This window comes from Haliotis rubra, unplaced genomic scaffold (genome assembly GCF_003918875.1).
Source record: "Haliotis rubra isolate DU_JTF1 unplaced genomic scaffold, ASM391887v1 Scf208, whole genome shotgun sequence".
NCBI classification, from domain to species: Eukaryota; Metazoa; Mollusca; class Gastropoda; order Lepetellida; family Haliotidae; genus Haliotis; species Haliotis rubra.
In genome coordinates this window covers 1540661-1560459 of record NW_025766092.1, presented here as the reverse complement: position 1 = coordinate 1560459, position 19799 = coordinate 1540661, and the positions used below count along the sequence as shown (strand labels likewise).

Below are 19799 nucleotides of genomic sequence, written 5' to 3'. Positions count from 1 at the left end.
TAGCATGATTTGCTCTGCCATGTTGGGGCTAGGAAACAACTACGATGGAGTGAGTGGGAGATAAGTCTTCTTGGGCCAGTACTTTCGAGTAGTATGTTACTACTCGGTAATGTCTCCTACCTGCCTGGATTACTTTCGGTACCGGGTAACCGTTTCAGCCCTAGATACAAGACTGGGAAGTGAGACAAAGGCAGCAGGTGAGACAAGACGGCAGGTGAGACAAGACATCAAGGTGAGACAAGAATGCAGAGTAAGACAAGACCAAGACAAGATCACACTGGAGGCCCCTGGATGAGTGTGAAGCTGGAACAGAGGGCCAGGTCTATCAGCCTCATGCTTGTTGATATTGTTGAGGCAGACCCTGGACTGGAACCTCCTTCTCCATCTTCTTCCCATAATCCAGTCTGTCCTTGTCTGAGGTGAAAAAGAGGTACATGTGTACTATCTTGGGTTGGCATATCATGCAGCTGCAGCTGAAAGTTTTCTATAGCTTTGGTTTCAGAATCATAATGTATAGTACATCTTCACTGAATCAATTTTAAGGAGTTTTGTTTTAAGTGTAACTGTGAATATTTACTCACCAAGTTTAGGAGGCATCCTGTGCAATGCAATACAGCTTGCTAAATCTGACTTGTCTCCATTCAAGCTTTGCACCATCCTCATTAATCACGTCTGAAACAGAGTAGGTAACATGTTTTTATTCACAATTGTGGAAAAATTCAGAGGTGCGCTAACATCACTCCTTGCCCATATACCCTGATGACACTTTTGAGGAAAATTTCACGAAGCTAATTACCGTTACAAATCAGAGCAAAAAGACATCTTCCTACCTGTCAACTTCTGACTTGAAGATGACTTCTACAGTGCCTGTACGGGTGGGGAAGAGTTCCTCTGTACACGGGGATCACTGTTGGCGTTCATGCTGAATGTGACCGATCACAAAATCTGATTCCATCTCCTTGTCCTTCCCTTCTCCTCACTTTCATGACCTGTGCATGACCTACCCCATGTGTAGGTGTCTGGCTGTGAACAGGCATCAGTTTGAAGTCCAGGTCCTTCACACACCTTCTTCTCCCTTCATAAGCACATTCAACTGCCACTGCCTTCCTCCACGGGATCTTCTCCTTCGGATGACTTACTCCTCTTTTGAGGATTTTTGTTTGCTTTTCATCTTTTCTCAGTGGGCAAGAGACTTCCAATGACCTTGTTTGAGATCTAAATAGTCCTCTGTTTCTCTTGGCTCAGGTATGTTTTGGTCAATCTTGCAGCGTATGCATAGATAATCAATTGAGGAGAACTCCTTCGCCCAAAGTTGTCCCTTTCATCATCATCCTCATCTCCCTCCTCCTTCAATTTCTCCAAAGGTTTGCCTCAAACTCAATGCATCTTTCATGCACAAAACTTGAGGGAAAAGTGAATGTACCTTTGTAGAAGGTTTTGTGCTTTTCTTGGTTCGTTTGAATTCAATGTTTACCTTGTTGATGATTGTATTCTCTTCACTACGAACAGCTGATGTTGCAGATTCCATTTCGAGGAGAGGCAGCCATGTTCTATGATACTCAGAAATTGACTCAATGTTCTTTTGGTTGATTCTGTTAGCATACTTGCTCAACACTCCGACTGGGTCTTCCATGTGACTGAGACACAGACTGAGATTCTTGCAAACCTGAAACAATCTCACTTGTGGAGTGAGCAAACCTTTCATTGGATTAGCAACCATTTGCACTTTGATGACACGTCCAGGTGTAAAGCACAGTGTGAACTTGCACTGTTGAAACTTGATGGAACCATCTCCATACTCTGAGGTGACCATGTCTCTCACTGGTGCTCCGGAATGCAATTGTTGTCCATCTTGGGGTTGACTGTTGACCATTTTCTTCAATGCTTTAAGGTCCTGGTTGAACAATGCATTCAACATCTTTGCCCACATGTGTGTGTCCACAAAGTACACATGCTGATTAGGATCAACAACAGACACAACTGGTTTGGGTCGTTTCTGTTTGGACCCTTGCTGCTTTTCTAGCATCTTAGAATATGTCAGCTGGCTTGGGCATCCAGTACAGTCATACAGCCTTTTCTTCCATTTTCCAGTGATGATTGTCTTTGTAGACCAAGGATCTTGTTTCTCATCTGGCTTCTTACTGAAGTCCATCAAGTTGAAGGGTAATTCCTTGCTTCTGCTTGAGATATGCTTCAAGGATGGAATACAGAGTTGTGCTCCACTATCTGTGACCTTCTCCACCACAGCATTGAACACCATTGGCCTCTGTGATATCTTTGCAGCTCTCTTCAGAGCTTGGCAGCCCTTGCTGAAGTGTTTCTGTCTGGAAGTGGCATCATTGATATGGGCACACAAGTCAGTTATTTCTGAGGGTGAGTAGGGACAGGATGTACCATCCAGAGCTGCATGTACCAGCCTGTGTACAACCAGGTCCACATATCTCCGGATAGGGGATGTGAAATGTGTGTACATTTTGGTATTCAGAGAGAAGTGGCTCAGCTCTTTTTCAGACAGCATTGAACATTTGTATTCTGCAGATTCCATGATGCAATGCCAGTGTTGAAGAGCAATGGCTTGAAAAGGATGGACCTCATCTTTGCACATATTCCTTACCGTTTTGTCTAATGTTTCATTGTGAACTCCATCAAGAATCTGAAGCCAGATGTTCCTCTGGATTGGCAAAGGCTCTTTTCTCACAGTGTTGCCCTTGGCTACCCAGTTCTTGGATGCGACCCTCCTCCCAGGTAAGATTTCTCGTCCCTGAAGGTTCACCACAAGGTCCAGGAACTTCTCTTCACTTTGGACAAATTTCTGGACATCCTCAGTTGATGGTTGAGACTGACATCTGATGGGGATTGAATGTGGGAACTTCTTTCTCAGCCAGTGAGCAACGGATGTATTGGCTTTGATCATAAACTCTTCTACCAGAGCATGAGCCTCCATATTCTGCTCTATGATTTCAGTCTCAATATATCTTGGATCTTCAAATGGAACTGCAAACCTGGAATCATTCAATCTGTCCTTTCTCAAAGTCTGAGCAATTTCATGTAGCAGTTTGATATTGTCTTTAAGACTTTGTGAAACATCATCCACTTCCCCATTTTCAATAATTTTCTGGGCATCTTCGTATGACAACTTGCAGGATGATTTAATCATTGTTTTCATGACTGTTGGTTCTTTCACAAGTTTTCCTGATTTCTCCATGTGAAAGAAAATTGACAAAGCAAGTTTTTCTTCATGTGGTAGCAGACTACACAAGCCCTCACTCAATGGTTCAGGTAGCATGTTGTGAGTCCTTGACTCACATGGGTAGAAGCTTGTTGCTCTTTTCTGTGCCTCTGTGTCAACTGGGTCCCCTTTCTTCACCACTGCATAACATCAGCAATATGGACTCCAATCAGATAGTGATCATCTGTCGCAGAGATACTCAAAGCATCATCTAAATCTTTCGAATGTGCAGGATCTATCGTGAAAACTTCAAGTCCTGTGCAGTCAACTCTGCCATCAGCAGGAACCGTTTCTCTCTTCTCCAGAATTTTACCAATATGAGCAACTGTGTCTTGTGGAAAGTAGGTAGGAACCTTGTATTGCATTTCCAGGATCTTGAGACCTCCCCTTGAAGTCAGCCACACTCCAAGATGTCTACCACTGCTCCTAGAGGGTAGACATGGTGGATCACCAAGTCAGATAGGCGACCAGGAACACATATCTCCCTCTAAGTCCTGGTTTCACATCAAAATATTTCTTGAACCGGAGTTTTTCCATTCTCATTGATTTTATACATGTCAATCCTGTATTTGGTCAAGGAAGGATATTTCTTCTTTGTAACACCATTCAAGGCATGGATCTTTAGGCACACTTTTGCAAAGAGGATGCATGAGAAAGCCTTCATCATCATCACATGTACAGGCCATTACGGTATGGCTCTCTTCCCTAAAGTTGCTGTTGAGGACACCAACAACTTCGTCCATACACCTTGTCATCTTCCTCAGTCAGCTTATATATCACATGACCAGATACAGGATGGGAGGAGGCTCTGACAGAACCTCTACACAGACCTCATCGTTGTTGAGCGATCTGGCCACACTTTGATCTCCATGAATCTCAATATCACTGTAGGTTTCCCCTCCTGGCAAGACCTTTACACACAGCTTTGTGAGATGACTCAAACTCTATCTTACACTGCTTGTACTTCTCAGGCATAGTTGCCATCAGTGGAGTCTCAACTCAAAAACAGGTTCCATCTGTCTATAGAAAGGCCCTTGTCTGTTTAAACTGATTTGCCTCAATGCTCTCAGTCTCTATTTCCATCTCCATTCCACAAGTAATCTTTGTGTCCATATCATAATTGTCATACATCTCTTTACTTTCTTCATACCATGTTTTGTCCAACTTTTCAGCCACGACTTTAGTCACCTCTGGCTCCTTCTCTTCATGTTGAGATGAGGATAATCCGCGCAGCTCAAAAGCATCCTCAAGATCTGATCCATCATCCCCGCTTGATGTGTCCCAGGCTGTGTACTGAAGGAGAGGGTTACTCTCAACATTGAGCAGTGAGGGGTCCATGCCCGTTTGTCCAGCAATAGGAAGTGGTAGGCCATTCCTTGTGTTGTGTCTAGATACACTGTTCCCGTTCTGCATTGCTCCACCTTTCAGCCAGTCATTGTGACTAACCTGCACTGGTTCCACAGGTTCTCGTCTTGTTGCTGTCAAAGCAAAAAGGGTAAGACTTAATTGTGAAACAGGGGTCAATGTTGATCTAAGCTGCAATGTTCAAGCTATATCAAGCAGGTTATTACTTATTTTCTAGTCCTACATAAAAGGTAATTTTATTACCAGCATCTTCCAGGTCTGAATATGCCAAACAATGACCTGAGGAAGGGGCAAGGAAAAGCCCTTTGAAACACTGTGTATACAATAACGAAGGAGTTGACATCCATAATATTTTGTCTTATCGCCAAACAATGTGTTGAAGCACAAGCAGCTCATTTTGGTTAAGATGACACACTATCAAAGAAATACATAGTGAGCATAGTGCCCTCATAATATACACAAAGAACTTAGTTAAGCACCCCCTGATATATATCACAATTGAATGAGCCCCAATCTTAACCCTTTGGAGCATATCTGGGACATGACTGGTCGTCGTGTGCAACAAAGGGATCCTCCAGAACCTGGCCCAGTTGGAAGCTGCTTTACACGAGGAATGGCATAGATTGACCCTTAGAGGATAGGGAGTCTGACAGTGATTATGAAGAGGAGATTGCTGGCTCTCATACAGTCACATTGAGGTTGAATCGTGTGAGACACGCAAAACGACATTTTGAATGTTCCCATTCACCAATAAATTCAACATCAAACATTCCACGGCTATACTTGTACAGACATGGTTTTGTATGAAAATCTGTGTTTTTTAGTGTTATCATCATAAAATCAACATGGATTCCAATCATTTTGTCATTTTTTATGAGTCAGAAAGGTCAGGTCAGAAAAAGACATGTTTTTCCATCGAGTTTCAATGGTCATTTAATAGACTTTCAGGACAAACGGGGTGGTGCACACCCCTGCAACCCCCCTCTGGATCCGCCATTGTTAATTAAGTTCTCTGTGTATAGTTGGGTCTAACGATGTCATATTCTAACAATTCTATACACATATGTAATTTTGTGCTGATGTTGATTCATTGTGAAAGTGGACCTTTGTCTTGTGCAAATAGACCAGTGACCACACAAATTCCATTGTAGAAGCATCGTACAATAAACACGGGCTACTGCGGCACATACTTTTCACGAGGACCACGCATACATCTACTGGCAAACAAGGATAAGTTGAGCCTCGACTGACGACAATTGACCCATATTAGCATGCATGGTGGTGACCTACTGGTGCTTGCCATTGTGGCTGGCGACTAGGTTGTCCAGCGATCATCAAGTGTAGTCGCGATGGGTGAAGAGATAAACCAGTGGCATTGCTAGCTTTTAACAGTGCCTGTTTCGTAGATGTACATTCTTTCTCCATGTACTTTCATGGACTGCACACGCTCTAGCCTACATCTGCTCTACCTTTCACAAACCAAATGGGTTTGCTCATTGCCGTGCACCGTCTACTTCTCGTAAACGTGTTCTCTGCACCGGTCCAACTTATCATTGTTTGCCCGTATGTAGAGTCATGACTATAATACTGATAAGGACCATCTAATTCATTCATACTGGTGGTCCGAAACTTTCTTTAATTGTAATATATGTATAAGCGCATCTTCACTGTGCTGTGATGATAAATAAAGTTTCATAAAACATCCAGATCACAAACTCACGTCTTGAATGCCGTTTTTTCTTCACATGAGCGTTCTTCACCTGCTGAGCTCGTGCTTGCTGCAACTGGAACACAACAAGTTCTGGTTGTGTCACAACAATGAGGATATCAGATCCATCTCAGGGGTGCAGGGTGCACACTTATGCAGGATACGAAACAACATTACATTCAGAAGTAACGTAGGTCATCAGCTATACCAGATTTTCTCCATAAAATGCCCTGACATATATTTCTGTCACACTCATTATCCCTGATTTTTAATATAGGCCTTGAATCTATTTAAGCCAGATTTTTATTCATTCTAATTTCCAGGATAATGATTCAGCTACCGAATGTGTTTTTGGGTGAGAAAGAATTCTTCAACTCATATGTCCACATCAGTTTGTCAAGTTCCATTTAGGGACCAGTCACCACACAAACATCATAATGGGGAGAAATCCCCAAAACAGCCCCTGAGACATGTGGTAACTTCATTCAGATATCATTATAGGCGGTGGGGTAGCCTAGTGGTATAAGCGTTCGCTTGTCACGCTGAAGGCCCGGGTTCAATTCCTCCCATGTGTACAATGTGTGAAGCCCATTTCTTGTGTCCCCCGCCATGATATTGCTGGAATATTGCTGTGTAAAACTATACTCACTCACTCACTATCACTGGGTTATTTAAAGACCTCCATTGATGAAATATTGTTCAAATAAAACCAGGGCAACATTTATACATAAACATGTACGCACATTTGTGAATAGACATAAATGCCATTAGATACTTATGTAAAGTTTAATATCAGTTACCTGGGTGGTGCTTATGTTGGTCCCTGTCAACCAATCAGCATCTGGCTCTGCTGTCGGCTGCTGCATAGAGGCAGACATCTCCTGATGCAGTTGGTCCATATACTTCTGAAGATGCTGCTTTATTTTCTTGTCCTGTATAAATGTCAACATGGATTGATTTTTTTTTAAAAACCTTCACATTTGTACATAAAGTACAGAAAATATTATTGACATTAGTAACACTTGTGATGGTAGTGCCAAACCTATTACAGTCAAACACCAATGTAACTACACATGATGATTTAAGATATCAGCAGTTTAGTATGGATGTCAAGATATCTGTTATATAACTAGGCCAGCAACATACCATTACTGCTAGTCACGCTAGTTGGAAACTGACCACATCACATTGTCACTGTACTACAGATTGTAATGATCACATCTCAAACATGACATCCAGTTCCACCTGCACAGATTGGTTGGTTGGTTGGTTGTTTTATGCCAAACAATATTTCAGCTATATGGCAGCGGTCTGTAAATAATCAAGTCTGGACCAGACAATCCAGTGATCAACAGCATGAGCAATGTACGCAATTGGGATACGATGACATGTGTCAGCCAAGTCAGCGAGCTTGCCCACGCGATCCCGTTAGTCACCTCTTACGACAACCATGGGTTACTGAGGACCATTTCAATCCGGATCTTCACGGGTACCTGTACAGAAGTGAGTAACTTCATAAGTAACTATACCTGAATGCATTCCTTAGCACATTCAACCTTGTCCAGTGCTGCACGGTATTGTCCACTCTTGTGAAGAGCTCTTGCCCAGAGTTCATAGGGAACGTAGCTGCTGCAGTCAAACAGCTCACAGGCTGAAAACACAGCATGACATGACCATGAGTGAGGGAGGCTAGGTTTATACAGCACTCAGCAATATTCCAGCTATATGGTGGCTATTACATGACAAGATGTGGCACACAGGCTGAAAACTGAGCACAATTCTATATCCCCCTCACACTTTGTGATATTTAGTAACCTTCACTACACTGCATCTGGAAGAGCTATAATAATGGTTCTAAAGCTAGTTCTTCCAAAACTTAAATGTTCCCATCACCTTCTGGATTTCGACAGAGATGTTTGGTAAGCATTTGGTAAACATATATTGGCAGGGACCTTTAAAATTGGTTTCTTAGTAGTCAAATATACGTTCTCTTTATGGAGTCTATTGTTAATGTATTTTTTTCACATATAATACAAGCAATCTCATTCAAGATGTCATACAAGTACATCTCACTGTGTAGGTCCATCTCTTTAAAACTGTATTACAATCAAAATATTTGATAACATAGGTTACATTTGGGATTACACTTTCTTAGTTAAGTACAAATTCTAGTACTTCTTGGGTTGAGGCCCATCCGGGATTCAAATCTACAATGTGGAAGTCGCGATGGCTGAGTAGGTTAGGCAGCTGACTTTGTGCACTGGCGATTAGGTGCCTGACTGAGGGTGTGGGTTTGAATCCCGGATGGGCCCCAAAAGTACTAGAATCTGTACTTTACTAAGAAATTGTAATCCCAAATATAACATATGTTACATTTGACCACTTTCTAAATGGTATTGTGTAATCAAAGTATTTGATGTTTATGTAATGTGAATGTTTTTAACCATTGTCAACTGTCAAATTTCCACCTCAGTTTATTTCACCTGTGTCAAAACTTTAATATATGAGTTATCTCCACTGATCAACAACAGTGGTGGAAGTAATGTCTGTTCCTGAACATTTATCATTGTAGGTATCAGAAGAAAATGTTCAACCGAAATTCACTTTGTGTTAGTGTTAGCTTCATATCCTGATTAGAATTATTTGGCATGCACAGATTCCCTGAAGACATGTTGATAGCCTGTGTTCGAGGTGAAGATAGCTGTATGCAATGAATGCTATTGTAATATTCACAATGTAATATTATTAAACGGAAATCTGATCTATTTAAAAAGAACGTACCCTCTTTACTGTATCTGGTGCAGAGTCTGTACTGCCCCTACAACAGGCAAACAACAAGACGACCTGTCAGTTATGTTTATTTCTCTCGCACAAACAGGAATAAATGGGGAAAACTCATTTTTACATTTATATAGAGCAAATTACATGATTTCATTAATGTAATGTGTATACAAGCATAAACTCTTTCACATTTTCACACATATTCTCAATTAAGCTATTTCTACTTCAGATTTGCATCTCTTAACATCCCTCCCGTAAATACTAAATGATTTCTCCACTATACCAAAGTTGTATCATAGAGCCAGCAATATAAATATACATATGGGAAGAAAATATTTAAATACAACACATTCAAAATTACACAATATTATTGACTTACTGCTTGGTAGCTGCACTTGGCCAGAAGGAGTATGAGATCACCTCTTGTCCTTGTCTTTTGCTTTTGGGGGAACCCTCTGCCAGCGATCATGTATGCTCGGATCAAGTCCAGGCACAAGAAGTACGAGAATGCTGGATTCTCCTTCATATACTCAAACACCAACTCTCTCAAGTCTCTCAACATCTGTAGTGTGTTCTGTTGAGTAATAAAACAGTGATAGTATTAGCAGTCGTAGAAGTAGTAGTAGAAATTGTAGTGGTGGTGGTGGTGGTGGTAGTTGTAGTGGTAGTGGTAGTAGTGGTAGTAATTACTGTGAGGTAGTTGCAGTTGTAGTAACAATATGGCCCACTGATAGCCATGAACAAGAAATATGAGCACTTATAAAAATTCATGGGGACCTTATAACACATTCTGTATCATGTCAAAACTGTATCCTTGTCCTTAGGCAAATATCAAATGTTGACTCTTGTGAAACCAACCATAATCAGAATGATCTGAAATTCCAACCAACAAATAACAGATAACATTGAGCCTAAGTAAATCAAAACGGCACAGAATATAACAACTCTCAACCCCTACCTGCCCAATGCCATAAACAATGGGGCTCAGTCAGAAGGAAATGAAACCTACTTGCACCTGGTGCAACCTCACATAATGAACTTGTTGCACCAAGTTTGTATAAAAATGAAATTACAATTTGTAGTTTCAGGTTGCACCAGTGCAAGTTTGTATAAATATGAGGTTTTGCAAATTTCAGGTTGCACCAGTGCAAATTCTACATGCTTTGAATTGCGCCCTGAACAATCTTTATGATTTTTAAAACATTGTAATTATTCAGCATATAGTTTTTATTAAGGATGTTATGTCTGGTGAAGTATGGCTTATTACCGTTTCATTCATCCTCCATATATCACTGTCAAGGAACAGGGTCCTCCACAGAAAGCTTCCAGTACTGGAACAGGCCATATTTATGATCAGTTCCTGACCAGGTTCCTTTCCATCCAGCCTGGCAGTGATGTCAAGAAGAATCATGGCTGTAACAAAACACAGGCAGGGATAATGTAATAGTATTTTATTGGCCCAAATTAAATGATAGTCCTGTCTGGGCAAAGAAAAGAAACTAAAATGTTCTCACGTCAAGAAAAAAGATGCTTCACACACAACCAATAATCTCCATTTACTGACATGTGTACACTGTGAACACTTACTAGTGACACATGTATTAAAGCCCAGGACCTAAAATAAAACATTATCACCTTTTGTGACCAGTTAATTAGACTAAATTACACTGTTTCAAGTAAACAGGCATAACAAAACACTAATGTGCCACTTAAACATTAAAATGCACCAACCACATTCGACATATGTTTTGAAAACATTCCCAAAGGGATGATCACTTAAAAATATATCACTATATTTAAGCACATCGGTTTATAAATAGGAAAGTATCTCATTCTTACTCTCATATTTAAAGCATAAATTCCCATAGCCTTGGTACAATTTGCTTTTATAGTCGCAAGGTTAACTTACAGTCAAGTCAAAGTGTTTATTGTATTTAAGGCCTCCGGCCCACATACAAGGAAAATACATGATATTCATATATTAATGATCACAATAATACAAGGATGGAAGGAATAAAGTTAATCAATGCTTAACAGTTCATTTCTTAAAGATAACGCATGTTTTACATATAACGCAAGTTGGAGAATAATGTTTTCATTATTTGAGGATAAAATTGACACAAAGGCAGTTTCGGGATATTTTGACTGATATTATACATAAACAGGATTTATAAATCTGTAGCTAATTTGATGCAAAAAACAATCTCACTTACTTCTGTAGAAATATTGAAAAGCTTGAAAAATGTCACACCCCTGAAAATAGAAATTAAATATTAAGTACCACTAATACACTAAGAAATATCAGCACTTTTCTGAGATTTTCTGATTATTTCATGATACACCAAAGATACTTAAATGTAGAAAGAATCCTGCAAACTTATATAGATGATTAATAATAAAGTATCAGCATAAAAGTGAAAAGTATACATTCACAAATTATTTTCTGCTATTATATCATGAATAACTTTGAGTTTGTTTACCACCCATTAACAACAATAATCCACATAAGAAAAAGAATATCTTGCTTTCTTTGTGCAACCATGGTAACATACCTGTGTCAAGGCATACTCTGTGAATTGGCAGATGAGTATCATAGCCTGAGTCTTTTCTGGAATTCCTGCTGGACTGAGACAAACCTTCATGGACGTCACCAATGTCTCATAATCTATGGGCATGAACTCTGAATTCATGACCTTCTCTATGCCCTCCCGCAGCAAGTCCTCCATGTCCTTGGTTTCAGACATCATCTTCTGGATAGTCTGGCCAATAGGAAAGCAGTAAGTAAATGCTTTAACAATACAGAGAGCATCATGGCATAGAATGATAACAAGGGTGTGGGTGATAACAGTGAATGATAACAAGGGTGTGGGTGATAATGGTGAATGATAACAAGGGCGTGGGTGATAACGGTGAATGATAACAAGGGTGTGGGTGTGAATGATAACAAGGGTGTGGGTGATAATGGTGAATGATAACAAGGGTGTGGGTGATAATGGTGAATGATAACAAGGGTGTGGGTGATAACAAGGGTGTGTGATAACGGTGAATGATAACAAGGGTGTAGGTGATAACGGTGAATGATAACAAGGGTGTGGGTGATAATAATGATAACAAGGGTGTGGGTGATAACGGTGAATGATAACAAGGGTGTGGGTGATAACGGTGAATGATAACAAGGGTGTGACGGTGTGATAATGGTGAATGATAACGGTGAAATAACAAGGGTGTGAGTGTGGTGGGTGATAATGGTGAATGATAACAAGAGTGTGGGTGATAATGGTGAATGATAACAAGAGTGTGGGTGATAATGGTGAATGATAACAAGGGTGTGGGTGATAATGGTGAATGATAACAAGAGTGTGGGTGATAATGGTGAATGATAACAAGAGTGTGGGTGATAATGGTGTGAGTGATAATGGTTTTACACTATGACATGTGGAGAAGCAAACCTGGGTCTTTAGCTTTAAGAGCAAACACCTTACCTAGACTAACTCCTCTCAGGAAGACAGGAAAGATGCTACACTAAGATGTTTCACAGTGAGAGAGGAAAGCCTAAGGTGATGCTAGATATAGACATAGTACCACAGGTATAGTTGCATGTACTGATTGACTAGAATTGTTTCTAACCATTGAGCAATTCATGATATAGCATACCAGCTTCATTATACTATAGCTTGGGATAATATAACTGTAATTATAGCTGTGAGTGGTATGTAGTGTCACCTTATGAGAAGTATACCAGCTTGGTTATACTATAGCTTCAGAGAGAATAACTGTAATTATAACTGTGAGTGGCATTAGCCTCACCTTATGAGAATATACCAGCTTGGTTATACTATAGCTTCAGAGAGAATAACTGTAAGCATAACTGTGAGTGGCATTAGCCTCACCTTATGAGAATATACCAGCTTGGTTATACTATAGCTTCAGAGAGTATAACTGCAATATACCTGATACTGGCATAATGCTCTAAAACTTCAAAAACTTCTATATAAGTTCATGTATTTTAGCAGAATGAAAAATGGATCTACCTGCCCCATGATGCTCCCTTCCGGAGTGGAAAAAAAGGAATGCAGCTGCTCAAGGAACACAAGCGGATCTGAAATGCAAATTATATACAGTTATAGCTCTTATTCAGACAAGGCATATATATGTGTATGACTGTTTGTACTTTCTTTGACAAACTTTACAGGTCTAGCTCTCTGTGATGCCATGCTACAGTTTAACACAGATATTCCATACAGACAAAGCATACTACTTCAGAGCCAACCATTCCTGATGTGGTCAGAAATCCAACCATCATCCTTCTGCTCTTTGTGCAGACTCTCTATCCACTAGAGCCATAGAGGCAGTCTCAGAAATAACTAAATTTTAGCAAAAATACAAAACAATTAAGGGAATCATTAAAATACAATGTACATCAATTTAAACATTTAAATGAAATGCAACAAAAAGCATTCCCATTAAAATAGGAAATCTTTACTTTAAGCAGAGTTCAATGTTTGATACCAACAATATCATTAGCATGTGTTTATGAATCATCTGACACCAGGTGTTCACATAGAGGTGAGTCAGTTAGACACACTCTGCCTATATGTTATATTAGCTGGATAATCTTGTAAAGCCAAAGTACCTTAAATACTATATGAAATACTTTTTATCAAGAAAGAGAACCATTTCTTGTGTCCCCCACCGTGATATTGCTGGTGTATTGCTAAATGAAGTGTAAAACCATACTCACTCACTCACTCTTAGACGTATACCTTGTTGCGCACCAGTGATTAGGTGAGTAGAGTTTATTTTTACGCCGCACTCAGCAATATTCAAGCTATATGGCGGCGGTCTGTAAATAATCGAGTCAGGACCAGACAATCCAGTGATCAACAGCATGAGCATTGATCTGCACAGTTGGGAACCGATGACATGTGGCAACCAAGTCAGCGAGCCTGACCACCCGATCCCGTTAGTCGCCTCTTACGACAAGCATCGGTTACAGAAGATCAATATTCTAACCCGAACCTTAACGGGTCCCAGTGATTAGGAGGGACCAGTATTGAAAACACACACTTACTACAGGTACATAATTTATGGTGTCCTCACTGTTTTGTGAAACAATTTTCTCTAGAAGGTTAATATCAAGCAAATATAAAGAGCAGGGAACTACCATCCTGAAAGACTAGCTATGATTATCACAGTGTTAAATAATTATTGTCTGTAATTATCACTGGATCATGTCTGGCCAATGACAGTGTGGCAATGTGCGGTAAGTATGGACAAACAATAGCCAAAATACACACAATAGAGGTAGTTCTAGCAACAGTAAATCCAATCCATTTTCACCTTAATTGCTTCTTGTTGTTTTACATATATGAATGATTAATTATTACAGTCAATGTTGAAAATGACAGAAAACTTCACTTAAGCTATTTCCTACACTCCTAAATATTTCACTGTCATATTGACAATCAATTAACTCTTCTGTGACACCAAATTATAAACATGTTTTGATGGTTTATTTGATTATGTCTGAAAATGATAACACTAAGAAAGTGAAAGTGAAAGTTTATATTCCTTTTCTTAATATTTGGCCTCAGATCGAAGCACTTAATAATTCCCAGTCAATTTGTAAAATAGTCGAACAGTTCTATTCATAACATGTCTGAAATATTTAGGCACTTTGTATTTGTAACTCCCTAATTTAATCACATTTTCCAGATTGACTACAACACACAGACAGGGAATGGACCAACATTTCTCCCTATAAGATGCATAGGTGCAGGGGTGCGCAGCCCCCTTTTTGTCCTGAAAGTTTTATTAATGACCTGTGAAAACGGGTGAAAATGAAGTGTGCACCCCTCTTTCCCAAGAGTGTGCACCCCACCATTTTCAAAAAGCTGTATCCACCCCTCAGTTGAACATCATGATCAACACTAGAAGATGAACTTCAGCTATATTGTTATTGACCACAACACTTGCTTAATACATGTATATTTAAGCAGGTCTTGAGGAGTACAAAGTTAACACACGTAGATCGTTGTACTTACCCATTGAGATGTGTGTTTAGTCTAGGTTTTCATGCAGCTAGTAGTTGATGCTTACCACGCATAGATATCCAACGAATAACCGAACTCTCACGTTCGAAATGTATAAATGAGCACAGTTTCACACGCATGAGAGTATATATACATTCACAATGCACATGAAATCGATCGTCACTTAAGTTATCTGACGTAACAGATATATATAACACAATATAGCTTTGTCAACAGATTCATATCCACTGGAATCAGACGTACAAATAGAATTCTTGAAAATCAGGAAAATCCAGGAAACGCTTATGTTCTATTTAAACATCAAGTCATAGCTATCAGCTGGTTAGATGTTGGTTGGCGACATTTGAATGAAAGCGAAAGTAGCGACCACTCCTCGTTGATAACTAACGTTATCGACAGGAATATCCAAATTATCGTCATGCCAACACATGCGGATGGAATATACCTAGTTTATACCACCTTATATTGAACGAGCGTAAGTTTGAACTTCAATTTCACATTAAATTCATAACTGAATACTTCGAGTCGAATATACTTCCTGGAACGCGTAAGAAGCACCTGCTGCTGATATTTTCTTCGCTACGTATTTCACTTTCCCTTTTTCTGATATAATTAGTATTTCCGCCAACTGTGCATTTGGTATTTGTGATAATTCTAAAAGTAGTTCTTACTTATTATTCAATGTATATAGAGGTAGTCTCGTTTTGTTATGTATAAATGGACAGTAGGAACCCGTGTGTATGGTACATTACAGAATAGTTGTACGATAGTAGCACATCAAAAAGGTAAATATTTTGATTACGTAATGTATGCGTATTTTTAGACTTCCAAGAAGGCGTTGTTTATTCATGAGAAATATGTCAACACTATTAGTGTTCGGATATTTCCGACAGTTTCCGACAGGTTACGTTAATATGCACATGAGACAAATAATGCGCCATTAGATCTATAACAGGTTGGCTACAAATGGTGAGTCATGGGAATTTTCAGCTATTTAAAATCACTCGCAGTTCTTTGAAACAATAGAGAAAGGGTAAAGTCTTTAAAATGAATTATGTAATTTATCATATTAATAAGGTGTCTACTGAATTGTCGGCATGTTATATTCTCTTTCTTAAACCGATTATAGGACTTCGGAAAAAGAGATTACAAACAAATTAGCCTACGCTATTCCCTATCTATTTAATTGTATCTATTTGTAAATATAAACGGTTTTCTTACCAAGAAAACAGATTTTCTCTCACCTAAAAATTCTGTTTTTTAACAGGTACTGCTACATTTAATAATGATAAAACACGATTTTCGTTCGGAAGACTTTCATTTTGACCTAAGCAATCAAAATCAACATAACATAAAAATACCAATAAAATTAATTCCTGCAGATTCTTGAATATTTAGGTGGTATAGTAAACACTTCCCTTTAACACCAAAACATTAGTAGTAGTTACCTAGAGGTGTGTTAAATTACACGTGACCAAAGCTTCTAAACTTAGTTGTGCATGTATTCGCTTATTAATTGTCGTATAAGAATTCACAAGGTAAAAAGGCTGCATTGAATAATATTTAAGGCAAGGTATGTGTATGAGTGTGTGTGGGCGTGTGCTAAACCTGTCTGTATGCCTCACATAGCCCTTTCTGAGAATGGACCCGTGGTGATCCAGGTTAGGTTGGTCTTCAGCAACCTGCGCTTGTCGTAACAGGCGGTGGTCAGGCTCGCTGATTTGGTTGACACGTCACCGTATCTCAGTCAGTGGATTGGTGGGCATGATGTTGATCACTGGATTGTCTGATCCACACTCGACTATTTACAAACCGCCGCCATATAGCTGGAATATTGCTGAGTGCGGTGTAAAACTAAACTCACTCACTCACTCAAACGTTTATTACTCAAACGTGAGACCAACCTTTCACATGCCAAAACATGTACATGCCGAAACATCCACCGACTGAAAAAACAAAGCACATGGTCCAGTGCAATCCTCGGCATGTTACCTGATACCGTAAGATCTATTTATAATGTTCCCATGTTAACATAGATTAACCTGCAATAGTGGACCCATGAAATTATCCAGTGTACTTTATAAACAGACTTCTTTAAAATACTAATGAGTGAGTGAATTTAGTTTTACGCCGCTTTTAGCAATATTCCAGCAATATCAGGGCTGGGAACCAGAAATGGGCTTCACACATTGTACCCATGTGGGGAATCGAACCCGGTCTTTGGCGTGACGAGCGAACGCTTTAACCACAGAGTTCATTCACAAATGTACTCAATTTCTGAAAACAGGGGCAGACATAATTTTTATTTTCAAGCTCCAATTTTTAAAGGACTATATTATCACTACCTTAAAATCAAACCTGACTCAAACACCCTTTGCCTTTCCAATTTTTCATTTTCAAGCTCTAGTTTTCAAAGCACTATATTATCATTACCTTAAAATCAAACCTAACTCAAACATCCTTCGCCTTTCCAAAACTATTTACATGTATTTACCTATCCTATAATTCAGAACTTCCATACATTATCTATCAAGAGAAACAGGACGTTGCCAAAATATTTATAATTTTATTACCTGTTACAAGCCAGAAAGACGTCTCTATATTCCAACTAAGGAATACCCAAATATTTCAACATCCCGCAGAGCTATGGTTCTTAATTTATCAGCACTTCTGTCATGTCGCTTGTTTAACTTCTAAATGAACTTCGTCAAAGCACTTAATGGTTTTACGTAAATAGACATGTATTATTTGACAAATTTATGTTATATAACAAACCTTCTGTATAAACCGTCTTGCATAGAATGTGTATGAGGCGGATTATGCCAAGCGCACTGACCCAAAATGTTCTGCGTAAGACACAAAATTATATTTGTTGATAATGTTAATAATTATTCTGGGCTGAAGTGTCATTTCATACCGTCCATTGATATTTTGGGCTGGTTTTGGCTTTTATAATTGTTGTTGGGTTTTTTAATAGGGGAGGTAGTTTATCATGCGTCACGATCTGTACAGCATAACAAGTACAAGATATTTAGTGTGTGTGTGTGTGTGTGTGTGTGTGTGTGTGTGTGTGTGTGTGTGTGTGTGTGTGTGTGTGTGTGTGTGTGTGTGTGTGTGTGTGTGTGTGTGTGTGTGTGTGTGTGTGTGTGTGTGTGTGTGTGTGTGTGTGTGTGTGTGTGTTACGGAAAAGCGCCCCTATAGGTGTGTGGTATTCATAGGCTAATTACGTGTAAGGCTCAACTTGTCTTCACCACGAAAGAGACACGGGTATTCAGTGATAATTCATGGATCCTGACATGTCATATGTACAAGTGTTTAATAAACCTTTATGATTGATTTAAGGCAAGTCAGTTCGAAATAGATGAAAATGTAGAAATAAACTTTTTAATGCTTTCGTGCCTCGTCATTCATATTACGTCCAAATGAAAACATGGTTGCGTGAGTGAGTATTGTTTTACGCCGCTTTCAGCAATATTCCATCTATACTATTCACACTTGCTAAGGATCAAATCATAGATTCAACAGAAAACTATGATGTGGGGTCAAATTTGGTTTAAATACCTAAGCCTATTGTAAGCATGGATCCTAGGTTTCAGTATGTCATTGCATCTTGTGGATCCCATACCTGTTATTGACAGGTGTTGTGTACTTGTCAATGACTCGTTGCATAATTTGCAAAATGTTTGATTGGTGCCATGAAAACCATTTTCATGGTTACTCATGTATCAAGTGCATAAGTTTAGATTAAAGTGACTGTTTGTCTAAAGAGGGGTTACCATATTATTATTTATCCAGTTTTAAATGGATACAATTTCAAATTATGAATCTACGTTTAAGTAAAGTTGTGAATTTTTGTGATCCTTAGCAAAGTGTGAGTAGTATATATCACCTTGGGTGACACCAGAACTGCTTCACACATTGTACCCATGTGAGGAATTGAAGTTGGGTCTTTAGCTTGACAAGCGAACGCTTTAACCATTAGGCTACCCCATCGGCCCGGCAACATGGTGAAGTAGCAACGCATCAATAAGCGACACAACTTCCACAATCACTACTCAGTGGCATATATGAATGAATGTTTACTGTGAAAGTACCAAACAGTGTGTACATACCTTAGGTTACACAGCCACCACTTAGAATTTCCGTTTGTTACTGATGTGTACTCTGATCAACAAATATTGACCATCTGGAATAAACACTTTAAAAACTGTCTCTCCACGAAAGTAATCTGTTCGATTCATATTTGAATCTCATTGGCGTCAGCTGTGAGGTGTATTTATTTTTAGTTGTGTGTTGTGCAACAAGCCAAGCGTTGTAAATAGACTACCGTGTTTCTTCTAATAATAATTATTAGCTACACTGAGCTGGGAATAACACAGCCAGGGCGCTTATAACAGAACTAATGTAGAGCCATTGGTAGTATGTCATGAGGCCTGGGACTGACAATAATTACAGAGGTTGTTTCTACAATAAGTACGGTATCAGTGATGCTCTCTCGAAGCTTCCATTGTGTTCGCCTTAGTCTGTCTCACAGTCCCTGAACCACATTAATTTCCCTACTGCCAAGCCCTCTCTGCAGTGCTAAAGCCCTAAATAAAGCAAGTCTAGATTTCCTCAGGTTCTGAATCTCTGGTCTCCCTAGGGCTCCTTTTCACTCAAATGG

At 39.3% G+C, this 19799-nt stretch overlaps 2 protein-coding genes across 3 annotated transcripts; both read right to left on the bottom strand.

Moving 5' to 3' along the window:
• Positions 1–590: 590 nt before the first annotated feature.
• LOC124276363 (helicase with zinc finger domain 2-like) lies at positions 591–3772 on the bottom strand. Its single transcript, XM_046712007.1, is given in 5 exon segments — positions 591–672; positions 831–3375; positions 3378–3632; positions 3635–3677; positions 3680–3772. Coding segments are annotated over 4 exon segments (2433 nt in total). The 3' UTR covers positions 591–672; positions 831–1333.
• A 473-nt stretch (positions 3773–4245) lies between these two features.
• LOC124276366 lies at positions 4246–19379 on the bottom strand. 2 transcript variants are annotated; one of them, XM_046712013.1, is made up of 11 exons: positions 19249–19379; positions 13115–13182; positions 11636–11842; positions 11297–11336; positions 10351–10496; positions 9463–9657; positions 9084–9120; positions 7832–7953; positions 7103–7234; positions 6315–6378; positions 4246–4707 (listed from the first exon to the last, which is right to left on the bottom strand). In XM_046712013.1, exons 2-11 carry the CDS (start codon positions 13121–13123, stop codon positions 4250–4252), a joined length of 1410 nt encoding a protein of 469 aa, XP_046567969.1. In that variant the 5' UTR covers positions 13124–13182; positions 19249–19379; the 3' UTR covers positions 4246–4249. The 2 variants fall into 2 exon arrangements, with proteins under 2 accessions (XP_046567969.1, XP_046567968.1); XM_046712012.1 differs by lacking the exon at positions 19249–19379 and adding an exon at positions 15128–15606.
• Positions 19380–19799: the final 420 nt, after the last annotated feature.

Excerpts from the sequence above, each read along its gene's own strand:
- LOC124276366 (XM_046712012.1), bottom strand. Across the intron at positions 10,497-11,296 it reads TTTTCAATATTTCTACAGAA|CCATGATTCTTCTTGACATC; the intron begins GTAAGTGAGATT and ends GTTTTGTTACAG. Across the intron at positions 7,235-7,831 it reads GTGCTAAGGAATGCATTCAG|GACAAGAAAATAAAGCAGCA; the intron begins GTATAGTTACTT and ends ACATTTATACAG.